The sequence below is a fragment of the Aegilops tauschii genome, chromosome 3 (genome assembly GCF_002575655.3).
Source record: "Aegilops tauschii subsp. strangulata cultivar AL8/78 chromosome 3, Aet v6.0, whole genome shotgun sequence".
NCBI lineage: Eukaryota > Viridiplantae > Streptophyta > Magnoliopsida > Poales > Poaceae > Aegilops > Aegilops tauschii.
In genome coordinates this window covers 315502136-315517112 of record NC_053037.3, presented here as the reverse complement: position 1 = coordinate 315517112, position 14977 = coordinate 315502136, and the positions used below count along the sequence as shown (strand labels likewise).

The 14977-nt window shown below is 47.7% G+C and overlaps 1 protein-coding gene across 1 annotated transcript; it reads left to right on the top strand.

Moving 5' to 3' along the window:
* The first annotated feature begins 354 nt into the window (after positions 1 to 354).
* On the top strand, positions 355 to 13945 carry LOC123497606 (uncharacterized mitochondrial protein AtMg00860-like). The gene is made up of 3 exons (XM_045234229.1): positions 355 to 485; positions 12516 to 13033; positions 13881 to 13945. Exons 1-3 carry the CDS (start codon positions 355 to 357, stop codon positions 13943 to 13945), a joined length of 714 nt encoding a protein of 237 aa, XP_045090164.1.
* Positions 13946 to 14977: the final 1032 nt, after the last annotated feature.

Sequence of the window (14977 nt, the reverse complement as noted above, 5' to 3'; positions counted from 1 at the left end):
TTGGTATACCACCGGGAGACCACCGGTCAAGTTTCGTTCCATTTGGAGGTCGTTTGGTGCTCCAACGGTTAACCGGGCAACCGCAAAGTCCGTTTGTGTGTTGCAGCAAAACCCCCTTCTAAAAGCCCCAAAACCCCTCTAAGTCTCCGCCATGCTCTCGGTCGTCCGATCACGATCGCGTGGGCGAAAACCGCACCCCGTTTGGACTCTCCTAGCTCCCTCTGCCTATATATTTGCACCTCCCCCCGAAATATCGCAGACGAAACCCTAAATTTCCTCCCTCACCGCGCCGGACATGTCCGCCCCTCCTCCGGACAGTTCAGCGCCGCCGCCCGCTGCCAATGATGCGCCGCCATGTGGCAGCCGCCGCCGCCCTCCGCCTCCGGCCCGCCGGGCCCGGCCGGCCGCCTCCCGCGCTGCTGCCCCGACCCCGCGCGCCCGCTCCTCCCCTCGCCGGACCGCGCGCGACCCCGCCGTCGGGCACCGTTCGCCGACCCCGCCGCCGGCCACCTCGCCGCCCGACGACCTCGGCCGCCGCCGCCGCGGAGCCCGCCCGCCGGCGCCGCCCCGGTGCGCCTCGCCGCCGCCGCCCCTCGCCTCGACTCCGGCCGGCCCCAACCGCCCCCTTGCCGGCCTCTCCTTCCTCCGCCGGTGCAGCCCCGAGCCCCTCCGGCGAACTCCCTCCGTCCCGATCCAGATCCTGAAAACCCTAGAGGTTGACTTCCCCCTCGAATTTTCTAAGTCCCCGATTTCTTCCATCATGTGCATATATTTGACCTGTTGTAACTGTTTGGGCGTAGCTCCGTTTTGTGCGTGTAATATGTCAAATTGTTCATCTAGTGATGCTCTACATTTTGTTCCATTGTGCCATGTTCATTTGAGTCCATCTTGATGCCCAAATCATCGTTGCAAGAGTGCTAGTTGCTGTTATCTCCTGTTACTTATCAGAACTTGAGGATTTGTTATTTTTGTATCATTTAATCCGTGCATCTTATGGGCATGAGCTCTACATGTGTTTTGTTGTATGACATGCCATATTTCCAGAGGTGTATGTCATGTATTTGTGTGATCTCTGTGGTGACTAGCACAAGCATGCAAATTAGGCTCCGTAATGTTTCTGATTTCAGGGACTTAGTAATTTCTCCAAGTCTGTGACTGCTGTTATTTTGTTGCCATGTAAACTTGATGCTACAGAGAGATCCATGCATATTTTGGAGATGTTCAGTAAGTATGTTTTATAGATATTGTTGGAATTGATCCATTCCGTCCCTTGTTTGCAATTATGGAGTGCCATAGCATGACTCAATCTTGCTCTACTTTTGCTATAAAATGTTCCTGGCATATTGTTTACGTGTTATTCGATTTTGCCAAGCTTATTGTAGTTGATCCATACATGCTATGTATTTGCTCTTACCATGGATAGCTTCATAAACATTCCATCTTGCTGTAGGTATGCTTGTTTTGTCATGCATTGCCTTGTGGTGAGTGCTTCAAGCTCACCAAGATGCCTTCATATTATTGTTTCTGAAACCTGTTAACGAAACTTGCTACGTTTACATGGTTTCCATCATATCTTCTGGTCCTTTTTGGCTTATGGTCAGTAAGGGACTTTTGTCATATTCATTTATTATATTCATTCCATGCCTTGTTTTGCCATGTTAAGTTCCTGTAGCATGTTGATTTCGTGCTCTGAACATTGCTACCTGATGTTATTCCTGTCATGTCCAGTAATTTCTGCTAAGTCTGTGAACCTGTTATTATTTGCAATCTTACCATGTCCTTTTGATCATGTTCTAGTGATTTCTGGAGATAGCTCAGTGTTCATGTTTTGTCATGCTTTACCTGTACATCATGTCCATGCCTTTTGTTTTCATGTCGAGCTGCTGTAGCATATTGTTTTGATGATTTCTATATGCCTAGTTGCTGTTTTGGGCAGTTTGTTGTTATGTCTTGTTTGGAGTGTATGTGTTGCACCGTTGCTCCGTTTTGATCATGCTCTATATGAAACTTGCTTAGATTCACATGTAGTTTCATATTATCATGTTTCATCATTGTTTTGAGGTGTTTGCTTGATGTTTGTATGCATTTTGCATCAATACCATGTTTAACTTGTTTTGCTCATATCTTCTAGGCCGTAGCTCCGAATCTAATGAACTTTATATGTAACTTGACTAGAATTTCGTGTAGATCATCATGGTGCTCTTTAACTTGCTGTTTAACAACTTCAACTTAATGCTTGTTCAGTTCTGGACCAATTTTGAAATTTGCATATGAGGACTTACCGGAATTGTTATATGTTGTTTCCGACCTCATTTAAACTTGCCTTGATGTCTTGTTCTTGTATGCATCATCTCTCGTCATGAGTAGCTTCATATAGCCTTTCCATGCATCATACTTGGTTGAGCATCATGCCTTGTTCATGTGTGGTGTGTTTACCATGTTGTGTGCTTCTTCTCGATAGTTCCTGTGTCGTTGCGATCGTGAGGATTCGTTCGTCTTCGTGGCTTCATCTTCTTCATGGATTCGTTCTTCTTCCTAGCGGGATTTCAGGCAAGATGACCGTCATCTTGGATCTCATTACTATCATTGCTATGCTAGTTGCTTCGTTCTATCGCTATGCTGCGCTACCTATTCACTTGCCTTTTAAGCCTCCCAAATTTCCATGAACCTCTAACCTTTGTCACCCTTCCTAGCAAACCGTTGTTTGGCTATGTTACCGCTTTGCTCAGCCCCTCTTATAGCATTGCTAGTTGCAGGTGAAGATGATGATTGCTCCATGTTGGATTATGTTTATGTTGGGATATCACAATATCTCTTATATTATTAATGCATCTATATATTTGGTAAAGGGTGGAAGGCTCGGCCTTATGCCTGGTGTTTTGTTCCACTCTTGCCGCCCTAGTTTCTGTCATACCGGTGTTATGTTCCTTGATTTTGCGTCCCTTACGCGGTTGGGTGATTTATGGGACCCCCTTGACAGTTCGCTTTGAATAAAACTCTTCCAGCAAGGCCCAACCTTGGTTTTACATTTGCCTCACCTAGCCTTTTTTTTCTCTTGGGAGTCGCGCATCCCGAGGGTCATCTTTATTTTACCCCCCGGGCCAGTGCTTGTCTAAGTGCTGGTCCAAACCGAGCGATGTCCGGCGCCCCCTGGGCAACCGGGGTTTATGCCAACCCGACGTCTTGCTCATCCGGTGTGTCATGAGAACAAGATACGTGCGACTCCTATCGGGATTGTCGACACATCGGGTGGCTTTGCTGGTTTTGTTTTACCATTGTCGAAATGTCTTGTAACCGGGATTCCGAGACTGATCGGGTCTTCCCGGGAGAAGGAATATCCTTCGTTGACCGTGAGAGCTTATAATGGGCTAAGTTGGGACACCCCTGCAGGGTATTATCTTTCAAAAGCCGTGCCCGCCGTCATGTGGCAGATGGGAATTTGTTAATATCCGGTTGTAGAGAACTTGACACTTGACCTTAATTAAAACGCATCAACCGCGTGTGTAGCCGTGATGGTCTCTTCTCGGCGGAGTCCGGGAAGTGAACACGGTTTCTGGGTTATGTTTGACGTAAGTAGGAGTTCAGGATCACTTCTTGATCATGGCTAGTTCACGACCGTTCCTTTGCTTCTCTTCTCGCTCTTATTTGTGTAAGTTAGCCACCATACATGCTTAGTCGCTGCTGCAACCTCACCACTTATCCTTTCCATACCCATTCAGCTTTGCTAGTCTTGATACCCATGGTAATGGGATTGCTGAGTCCTCGTGGCTCACAGATTACTACAACAACAGTTGTAGGTACAGGTTTTGCGATGATCATGACGCGAGAGCGATGTTATTTGTTTGGAGTTCTTCTTCTGCTTCTTCTTCGATCAGGGGATAGGTTCCAGGTCGGCAGCCTGGGCTAGCAGGGTGGATGTCGTTTGAGTTTCTGTTGATGTTTCATCCGTAGTCGGATGTTGATCTTATGTATGATGTATTGTTGTATTCTTGCGGCATTTGTATGCCTTGTGTGTATCCCCAAATATTATGTAATGTTGATGTAATGATATCCACCTTGCAAAAGTGTCTTCAAGATGCGCTTGTATCCTTGGTGGGACCTTCGTGTTCCTTTAGGATAGGGTCGCATCTTGGGCGTGACACCTGGCATGTCTGAAGGATGCCAGGCGAAGATATCCCAATTCTCGCGCAAGAACTCCCGCAGTGCGGCGTCTATTGTGGGGTTCAGCTGTGCCCCGATGGATGCTGTTTTTGTAGGGTCCGTTGGGTGGACCTGGAATTTGACTATTTAGTCCGCTGGTTTAAAAGAGGTGGACTTGGGTCTTTTGTCGAGTATCACGTCATCCCTGTCCACTGTGGAGCACAACGCAGTTAGTTCTTCGGCCGCGAGGGCTTCGGATAAAGCCTCGAGGGCCAGTGCGGCTGTTTTATTTTCGGTGCGGAGTGCTATGTCCGGATCACTAGCTAGAGTGATGATTCCATTGGGCCCGGGCATCTTGAGCTTCATGTACCCATAATGGGGTATATCTTGGAAGATCGTGAATGCCTCCCGCCCTAAAAGGGTGTGGTATTCGCTACTGAACGGGGCCACCTGGAATGTGATTTCTTCGGACCTATAATTCTCCGGCGTGCCGATTACCACATCTAGTGTGATTTTTCCCGCACATCGTGCCTCCCGACTAGGGATGATTCCTCTGAAGGTCGTGCTGCTTTGCTCAATGCGGCTCTTGTCTATTTCCATTTTGCTAAGAGTCTCCTCATAGATGAGGTTTAATCCGCTGCCACCGTCCATGAGTACTTTAGTAAGCCGGAAGCCGTCCACAATTGGACTAAGGACCAAAGCGGCTGGTGCCCGAGCTGTTCGGAATTGAGGTTCGTCAATTGCATTGAAGGTTATGGCCGTATCGTTCCATGGATTTATTGCTACAATGTGGCAGACTTCGGCGAGGCTGTGAGGTGCTCGCTTGCGCCTATTATTTGAGGCGAAAGTCTCGAAGACTGTCAATACTGTATTGTTATTTTCGACGGGATGGTGCTCTGTGGTATTGTTGATGAGGAGATCCTCGCCGCTCTTGGCCACCTGCCGGAGTATCCAACATGCTCTAAGGCTGTGTGTTGGCATGGTATCCGGTGTACTGTGAATTTTGCATGGCCCATTGAGCCATCCCTCCAATACAGTTCCATGCCCTGTAGTGGGCTTTGGTTTCTTTTTAATTGGATCGGGTGACTTACGAGAGTACACCCTTTTAGTTCGGACGGGGGTTTAGTGAGAGCCGGAGGATCCAGGAATTTTGTTTGGGTTTTCCAGGCACTTTCCATCGCACAATACTTCTGTACTATGGCCGCCAAGTCAGCGAAGTGTGCTATGTCACGGTGACTTATGGCGTTGACGATTCCCTTGTCCATGCAATTTTTGCAAAAGAATGAAATTGCGTCTTCCTCGCGACAGTCCTTGACCTTGCTCATTACAAGGAGGAATCTGGCCCAATAGTGATGTACTGTCTCTTGGGGCTCTTGTCTAATGTGGGAAAGATCACTTATGTCTGGGTGGGTGGGTAGATTTAGGTCCAAACCCTAACCCGATCTAAGACCCTGGGGCAGAGGAGTTTCTGAGCTTGGCAGTTCGGGCTCCGGGGTGTTGCCCAATAGTTCTGGCCCGCTGTCCGATTCTAGGTTCAAAGCTTGGGCCATGTCCTCCCGTAGACGGGTATACGACTCGGAGAGCTCGGGAATCTGGACATAGTTTGTCCTCAAAATAGAGGAAGAATCGCTACATTGCTCCTCCACCACCGCTATCTGATGGGTGACCGGCGGAGAGTTAATCTCCCTTTGGTCGGGTTTAAGCCCGATCCGATCATAGTCCGTAGCGACTCCCAGGGCGGCGATGCAATCCAAGAGCTCGTTCAAGGAAGAGAGCTCCATTGGATCCATCAGCTCGGTGAATCCCGAGCCGACGTGGAGGCTGTTTTTGATGACCCGAGAAGTCATCGTCGGCGCGACGGCCGAACGGGCGGTCATGACAAAGCCGCCTAGTCGGAGGGTTTGGCCTACAACCAGGGCTCCCCAGAGGTAATGTTGTCCTTGACAACAAGACGAGCCATCAAGCCTTATCGTGATGGCACAGTGGAACTCTCAATGAAAGCACCAATGTCGGTGTCAAAACCGGCGGATCTCGGGTAGGGGGTCCTCAACTGTGCGTTAAGGCTAATGGTAACAGGAGGCGGGGGACACAATGTTTACCCAGGTTTGGGCCCTCTCGATGGAGGTAATACCCTACTTCCTGCTTGATTGATCTTGATGATATGAGTATTACAAGAGTTGATCTACCACGAGATCGTAGAGGCTAAACCCTAGAAGCTAGCCTATGATTATGATTTTTCTTGTCCTACGGACTAACCCCTCCGGTTTATATAGACACCGGAGGGGGCTAGGGTTGCACAGAGTCGGTTACAAGGGAGGAGATCTACATATCCGAATTGCCAAGCTTGCCTTCCACGCAAGGGAGAGTACCACCCGGACACGGGACAAAGTCATCAATCTTGTATCTTCATAGTCCAACAGTCCGGCCAAAGTATATAGTCCGGTTGTCCGAGGACCCCCTAACCCCGGACTCCCTCACCCGTGAAAGTGATGAGGCGAAGATGGCGAGATTTTTACATGGGCTGAATGATGAAATATCAGATTTTGTGGAGATGTTTCCTTATGATACATTACAAGATGTGGTACATCAAGCTATAAGAGTTGAGAAGAAGAATATGCGTAATGGTTGTACTCGTACTTTCCAAGACCGCACCACCACACGCTCATGGCAGCGAGCACAACAGCCATATGGTTCTCAGTTTGAGGGTGCACCACCTAGACACCCACATGCCTCGATGGCTTCCTCACCTGCTATTCGCAATCAAGGTAAGAGGTCATCAGCTACAGCAGGAGTATCCTCTGCTCCACCTCCAGAAAAGAGTTCTACACGCAGTAGTGACATTCAATGCCACAAGTGCAAAGGAAGAGGTCATATTTCTTCGGAATGTCCAAGCAAAAGAACTATGATCATCAATGAACGAGGTGAATGGGAGTCTAAAAGTGACCCTGAAGGTGGCAATGATGAAGTGGAAGAGGAGCAAGGTTGGGAAGTAGGAGGAACTATTTTATCTCATGAGGAACTTGATGGAGAAGCTTTGGTTATATGTTGCTCACTTAACGCCCAGGTTGTGGAGGAGGAAAAGGGGCAGCGGCATAATCTTTTCGACACCCATTGCCTTATCAACTCAAAGATATGTCGAGTGATTGTTGATAGTGGCAGCTACAACAATATTGCAAGTACGAAGATGGTCGAGAAGCTTCAATTGCAAACAAAACATCACCCACACCCATACCGCATGCAATGGCTGAATGATTGCGACGCAATTAAGGTGATTAGCAGCGTGCAAATACCATTTTCAGTAGGGACATATCAGGATGATGTTGAGTGTGATGTGGTGCCGATGCACGCTTGTCACTTGCTTCTTGGGCGACCGTGGTTGCATGACCGTGATGTGCAAATGAACGGGCATGCAAATCGCTTATGTTTTGTCCATAGAGGAGAACAGTTCACTGCTGCCCATGACACCCGAGGAAGTCTATCTTGATGAGATGAAAAGAAAGGGAAAGAAAAAGGGAGAGAGTGATCATACACAACGAGCGAGCCACCAACATAGTGAGGGAGTGTTTCCACAGCCAAAAGCTCCACAACCAAATATGTCCAAGCCCCGGGAAAAACAGGGATAAGTTATGATAGCTAGGAAAAGGGATATGCGAGAATTGAGAGAACCTAATACTCCATTCTTTGTACTCCTGTACAAGGAAACTTTATTGGCTGCTAACGATTTACCCTCAACTCTTCCTAGTGTTGTTTTTGATCTTTTGCAGGAGTATGAGGATGTCAGGACCCCGATTCCAAGTCACATCGATCTAGCCGGTAACACCTCATATCACTTTGCGGCCTCACGCACGGTATTCCCACGGGTGTCGCCTTACCATGGCCCGGGACCGTTTGCGCCTTTTGGCTCACGTATATGATAGTGTCGCTAGCATCCATATGACAGAGAACCCGGGCCGACATGACTAGTCGTGAACCCGAAGTGGCACTAACTTACGGGGACAGGCATACATGAATCAACATCGAGCATGTCGGTCATCAGCGTGTGAATCCGGGCTGTAGCACTGGGCTAACAGGACTCCGGGAACCCGGGCTATAGCAGGCGAGGCAGGACTCCGGATGTCACCGCAACGAAGTGAATCACATGCCGGCCAGTCAAGTGTTCCGGAGCAGTAATGCTGGGCTAGCAGGACTCCGGTGAACCGGGCTGTAGTGGACTACTATGGCTCATGGAAGCACAAGACTACATTTCCCCATAAGAGAGGCTATCAAGGATAAACAACTAGGTTTTCGGATCCCACACATACCAAGCATTTCAATCATACACACAATATGCTCGATATGTGCAAATACAACATGGCATCACAACAAGACTCTATGACTCAGAGTATTTATTCATTAGGCTCTGAAGAGCGAGATATTACAAACATAGGTCTCATGACCCAACATTCAGAGCATACAAGTCAAAGCACATGCGGAAGCTTAACATGTCTAAGTACAGACATCTACAAATGAAAAAGGCTGAGAAGCCTGACTATCTACCAGATCCTGCCGAGGGCACAAGATCGTAGCTGAGGTATCAAGCTAAACGTCGAAGTCCACACGGAACTACTAGCGAGACTGACGTCTCTCTGCAAAACATAAAATAAGCAAACGTGAGTACAAATGTACCCAACAAGACTTACATCAGAACTATCTACATATGCATCGGTATCAACAAAAGGGGGTGGTGGAGTTTAACTGCAGCAAGCCAGCTTTGACTCGGTGGCTATCCTAACTACGACTGCAAGTAACTCTTTTGAGGTGGCGCACACGAGTCCACATATTCACCATATCAATACACCACTATGGATCCGCTCCCGTCTACCTACGAGACGCCATCCATAGCACTCACGCTTATCTTGCGCATTTTAGAGTATCCACTTTCACTTGTCTATGAACTGTACAGGCAACCCAGAAGTCCTTTACCGCGGACACGGCTATTCGAATAGATCATATTAACCCTGCAGGGGTGTACTTCGTCACACACGCTCTCGCCACTTACCACCATGTACACGTCGTGTACCTCGGCAACCTTCAAGCGGAAGCCTGGCAAGGGAGTCGGCCATGACCTGACTAACCACACAAGTCTCTCGTCCAGGTTTATCGCCTATTCGGGTTCCATCCGCAAGGAGATCCGTCCGGGGTGTCGCTCACGGCCCCAAATGATGTGTGCAGGGTTCCCAAGCCCACCTCGACGGATGGATCTACGCTTGGTACACCATGCCACGGTGCCTAGTCTGTCCCAAGCCCACCTGTACCGGGTGCCACTTAGTAGACTACTAACACTACCTACAAACACCAGAAACTAGTTGCAACTCCTGGAGAGAGATCAGGTTGATTAATAAGTCGAGAGAGCTTGGAGTGCCCAGAGCCCAATGTGTGGTAGTAACTGTTCATGGATCACAAACACAGAACTCAGTTCCTGAGGACGGCTGCAATGAGACAACCCACCATGTACTCCTACATGGCCTCTCACCGCTACCTTTACCAAATCGTGTTCACACACTTAGCTCTCAAAAGTAGGACATGTTCACCACATTACAATTCATCCCCGATGAATCAGACCTGACACAACTCTAAGCAATAGCAGGCATGACAAACAGGCATGAATGAGTAGGCACATTAGGGCTCAAACAACTCCTACTCATGCTAGTGGGTTTCATCTATTTACTGTGGCAATGACAGGTCATGCAGAGGATAAAGGGGTTCAGCTACCGCAGCAAGTAACAGATGAATCATTGTTGTCCTAATGCAGTAAAAGAGAGCAGGAGCGAGAGAGTGGGATTGTATCGGAATGAACAAGGGGGGTTTTGCTTGCCTGGCACTTCTGAAGATAGCATTGAGTCTTCATTAGTGTCAACGATCACAACGCCGGAACATCGTCTACCGAGAGGGGACAAATACCGGCAACAGAGAAGAAATTCAATCAATGCAATGCACAATATGATGCATGATATGACATGGCAATATGAATGTGTTCTGGGCTAATGCAAGCTAGAACAGATTGAGATGAGTCCATTTGAACCAAAGATTCAAATGCAAACCCATTTTATAAAGTCATATAAGTGCATTATCTTGTTTCATCTAAACAGCAAGTTTAGGTTGCTCTAACATGCATGAAAATGGTACAGATGGAAAGATTGGATTTTTCTGATTATTTTTCATATATAAATTATTTCATTTGGAGTTACGGTTGAATTTCTATGAATTTTAGAAGTTTAGGGCATTTTCTGAAATTTCCTGTATAAACATAATTCCAGTAATTAAATTACTGTGTCAGCACTACGTTAGGATGACGTCAGCAGGTCAACAGCGGCTGGTCCAGGTCAAACCTGACCAGTGGGTCCCGCGTGTCAGTCTCTCAGTGCCTAATTAAGTTTAGGTTTAAACTAAACTAACTTTTAACAGGGGCTGGCCCCACATGGCAGTGGCTAGGATTAGATTGGCAAGGTCATTAGTCTAATAAACTTGTGGTTAGGCCGGAGTTTAGCCGGCGGTGACAGCACGCACGGCGGAGGCTCACCGGAATTCCTCCTCCGGCGGCCTAAAGCGCGGCGGAGGGCATCTACGCGTTGCTCGTGCTCGTCCGCATCGAGCAGTGCAAGCAGCAGTGGCTAGGGCGGCCCGTAGCGATGGCAATGGCGACAAGTGTGGTGGCCGGAGCTCGGTGGTGCACGAGCGCAGGGCACGGCTCGCCCTCGAGGGAACCAGGTAGCTAGGCCGCATCTAAGGGGCCCTAGGAGCACGGTGGGCAGCACAGATGGGCGTGGTAAGCTCAGAGGTGAGCAGGAGGTCGGCCATGGTGGACGACGGCCTCGGGAGCTCGTGGGGCGACGGCTAGAGGAAGCTAGCGAGAGGGGAAGGTGAGGGGAAAAGCTCAGGGGCTCACGGTGATGTCGGTAGTGTGGTCAGTGGGCTCGGGGATGCGCTCGGGGCAGCGAATCAACAACGACGATATCCGGCGGCCGAAGCTCCAAGGCGAGCTCGAGGGCAACGATGCGGGGCTTTCGGCGTCGCCTGAGTCGGCGATGAGGAAGAGGGCGTCGCGGCGGACCTCGTGGACAGCTTGGTGAGGCGAGGAGGTGGCTGTGGCCGCGGTGGCTTTGGACGGTGGTGACGGACGCGCTCGGGTTGCTGCGGGCGTGAGCGCTGGGGGGAGAGGGAGGAACCAGAGAGGGGGGGAAGAAGCAGGGGTGTCGAGGGGAGTGCGTGGCGCCCTTGGGCGCCTCCAGCGGCGAGAAGGTAAGCAGGAGGTGGCCGGCGCGCGGTGGGCACACGCCCTCGCGTCCTTTTGTCAAGAGGAGGAGGACGACTGGCAGATGGCTGCGTGGGCTGGGCCTCTGCTGGGCCGCCAGGTAAGCCCAGGTGAGGTTCCTCTCTCTCTTTCATTTCTTCTGTTTTCTATTTCTTTCCTTTGTTTTGAATTAGTAACAATACCAACCCATTTTGGAAACTCCTGAAATAATTTGTGGACTCTCTTTGGATTATTCCAGTGACCCACATTTAGTTTCAGAATCATTTGAGCACTTAAATATTTATAGTATTTAAATGCCCAAAGTCAAATAAAATATGATTTAATTCAAAAATCCAAAAATGATCTAAGAATATATTCATCATTTTTGGCAGAGGTTTCCACCTTAACCAGAAATCATGAACTTTTCTTAGGGACATTTTGGGTTTATTGAAAAGATTTTAATCCATCCTAGTTGAGTTGATTTAATGCTAGGGTTTGAACACATCCCCATTTCAAGTTTCTTTCAAATATTAAACATGATGCACACATGAAGCTAGCCTAGTGCATTGCCAGAAGCTAGGGATGTGACAGAGGATGTGTTTCCCAAGGAGGTACCACCTAGTTTACCACCGAAGCGGGGCATTGAGCACCAAATCGACTTGGTTCCGGGTGCCCCACTACCAAACCGACCACCGTACCGAGCAAACCCAGAGGAGACGAAGGAAATTCAGAGGCAAGTAGAAGATCTTCTTAATAGAGGGTATATAAGGGGAAGTCTTTCTCCTTGTGTTGTTCCCATTCTTTTAGTTCCAAATAAAGATGGTACCATGCGCATGTGCACTGATTGTAGATCCGTTAACAACATAACTATGAGACATCGCCACCCTATTCCTAGGCTCGATGACATGCTTGATGAATTTTGTGGCTCCACCATATTTTCCAAAATCGACTTGCGAAGTGGTTACCACCAAATAACAATTAAAGAGGGTGACGAATGGAAAACTGCTTTTAAGACAAAATTTCGCTTGTATGAATGGTTGGTTATGCCTTTTGGATTAACAAATGCACCTAGTACTTTCATGAGATTGATGAATCATGTGCTTAGATCCTTCATTGGCCAGTTTGTAGTGGTCTACTTTGATGACATATTGATTTATAGCAAAACTTTGGAGGATCATGTTGGACATATAAAATGTGTGCTTGCTGTCCTACGGGAGGAAAAGTTGTATGCTAACGTGGAAAAGTGCACATTTTGCACAAACAAGGTTGTGTTTCTTGGCTTTGTTGTTTCGGCAAAAGCTGTGGAGGTCGATGAAGAGAAGATCAAGGCTATTCGTGAGTGGGTGCCTCCACAAAATGTGAGCCAAGTACGTAGCTTCCTCGGACTTGCAGGTTTCTACTGCCGGTTCGTGAAGGATTTCAGCAGCATTGCTGCACCAATGAATGAGTTAAATAAGAAAGACACTCCATTCCAATGGGGTGATGCCCAAGACAAGTCCTTCCAAGAACTGAAGATGCGATTGATATTAGCCCCATTGCTGTCCCTTCCTGATTTTGGTAAGACATTTGAGATCGAATGTGATGCAAGTGGTGTTGGCATTGGTGGAGTAATAATGCAAGAAGGTAAGCCCATCGCCTATTTTAGTGAGAAGCTTAATGCTCCAACTCTTAATTATTCCGTCTATGATAAAGAATTGTATGCACTTGTTCGATCTTTGGAAACATGGCAGCATTACTTGTGGCCAAAAGAGTTTGTAATACATTCTGACCATGAATCTTTAAAACATGTTAAGGGCCAGCTTAAACTGAACCGTAGACATGCAAAATGGAGTGAAATCATAGAGTCTTTTCCTTATATTATCAAGTACAAGAAAGGGAAGGATAATGTTGTTGCCGACGCATTGTCTAGGCGTCACATTTTACTTTCCCATCTTGATGTTAAAATCCTTGGTTTAGAAAGCATCAAAGAATTGTTTGCTAACGACTCATACTTTGCTGAACCATTTTCAAAGTGTAACAAGGGAAAGGGATGGGAGAAGTTTCACTTGCATGATGGATTTCTATTTCGAGCTAACAAATTGTGCATCCTAGATTGTTCTGTTCGTTTGTTGCTCTTGCAAGAGGCTCACGCTCGTGGTCTCATGGGACATTTTGTAGCCAAGAAAACTGAAATGTGCTCGTTGATCACTTCTTTTGGCCGCGAATGAGACGTGACGTGGAAACTACGTGATGAGCTGCGAGATTTGTCACAAATCTAAGTCCCGCTTGAATCCTCATGGTTTATATACTCCTCTATCTATTCCGAATACTCCGTGGGAAGATATTTCTATGGATTTTGTTCTTGGTTTACCACGGACTAAGAGGGGAGTGACTCGGTGTTTGTGGTAGTTGATCGTTTTAGCAAAATGGCACATTTTATCCCATGTCATAAGAGCGATGATGCTTCACACATTGCTGATCTGCTTTTCAGGGAAGTTCTGCGGCTACATGGAGTACCACGCACGATTGTGTCAGACCGTGACACCAAATTTCTGAGCTACTTTTGGAAGACCTTATGGGGAAAACTTGGCACCAAGCTCCTATTTTCCACGACATGCCACCCACAAACTGATGGACAGTCAACCGGATGTTGTCCATGATGCTGCGAGCAGTCCTCAAAAAGAATTTGAAGATGTGGGAAGAGTGCCTACCTCATGTGGAGTTCGCGTATAACAGGGCGGTACATTCGACCACTAAATTTTGCCCATTTGAACTTGTTTATGGCTTCAAACCTATTGCTCCCATAGATCTTTTGCCTTTGCCACTGCAGGAACGAACTAGCCTTGATGCAAGTAAGCATGCTGATTTCATCAAGAAACTTCATGCCCAGGCAAAGGACACCATTGAGAAAATGACTGAACAATATGCGAAGCGGGTAAACAAGACCAGGAAGAAGCTGGTGTTCGAGCAAGGCGATTTGGTATGGGTACACCTTTGGAAGGACCGTTTTCCTGAGCAACGCAAGTGCAAGTTGCAGCCACGCGGCGATGGACCATTTGCGGTGCTCGAGAGGATCAACGACAATGCTTACAAGATCGATCTTCTAGAAGAATATGGTGTTAGCCCAACCTTCAATGTCTCTGATCTTTCCCCATACTTTGGGCCTTTAGAGTCAAGGACGACTCCTTCTCAAGAGGGGGAGGATGATGAGGACATCCCAGCCATGGGCACCACACCACCAACCATCAACGGTCCAATCACAAGAAGTCGCGCAATGCAAATACATGATCAGGTGAACGCTAACTTAAGTCTATCATTTGACCTTGAAAACATGGTTGTTCCTTCACCTCCTTTGTTGTTGGTTGAACTCAGGTGCGATATCAAAGAAGGCCAAACACATTTCAATCCGTGCAAAACAATGTTTTATGGCGAGGAAACAAAGTTAGGAATTCATGAAGAATGAGTTGTCTGCTAAAGAAACATTGTTTCGGTTCTGATGAAACAATGTTTTGCACGAGCTTGGATATCCCAACTTGTGAAAGATTTCCAGAACTCGAGTTTTCTACTGAAGGAAACATTGTTCGACCC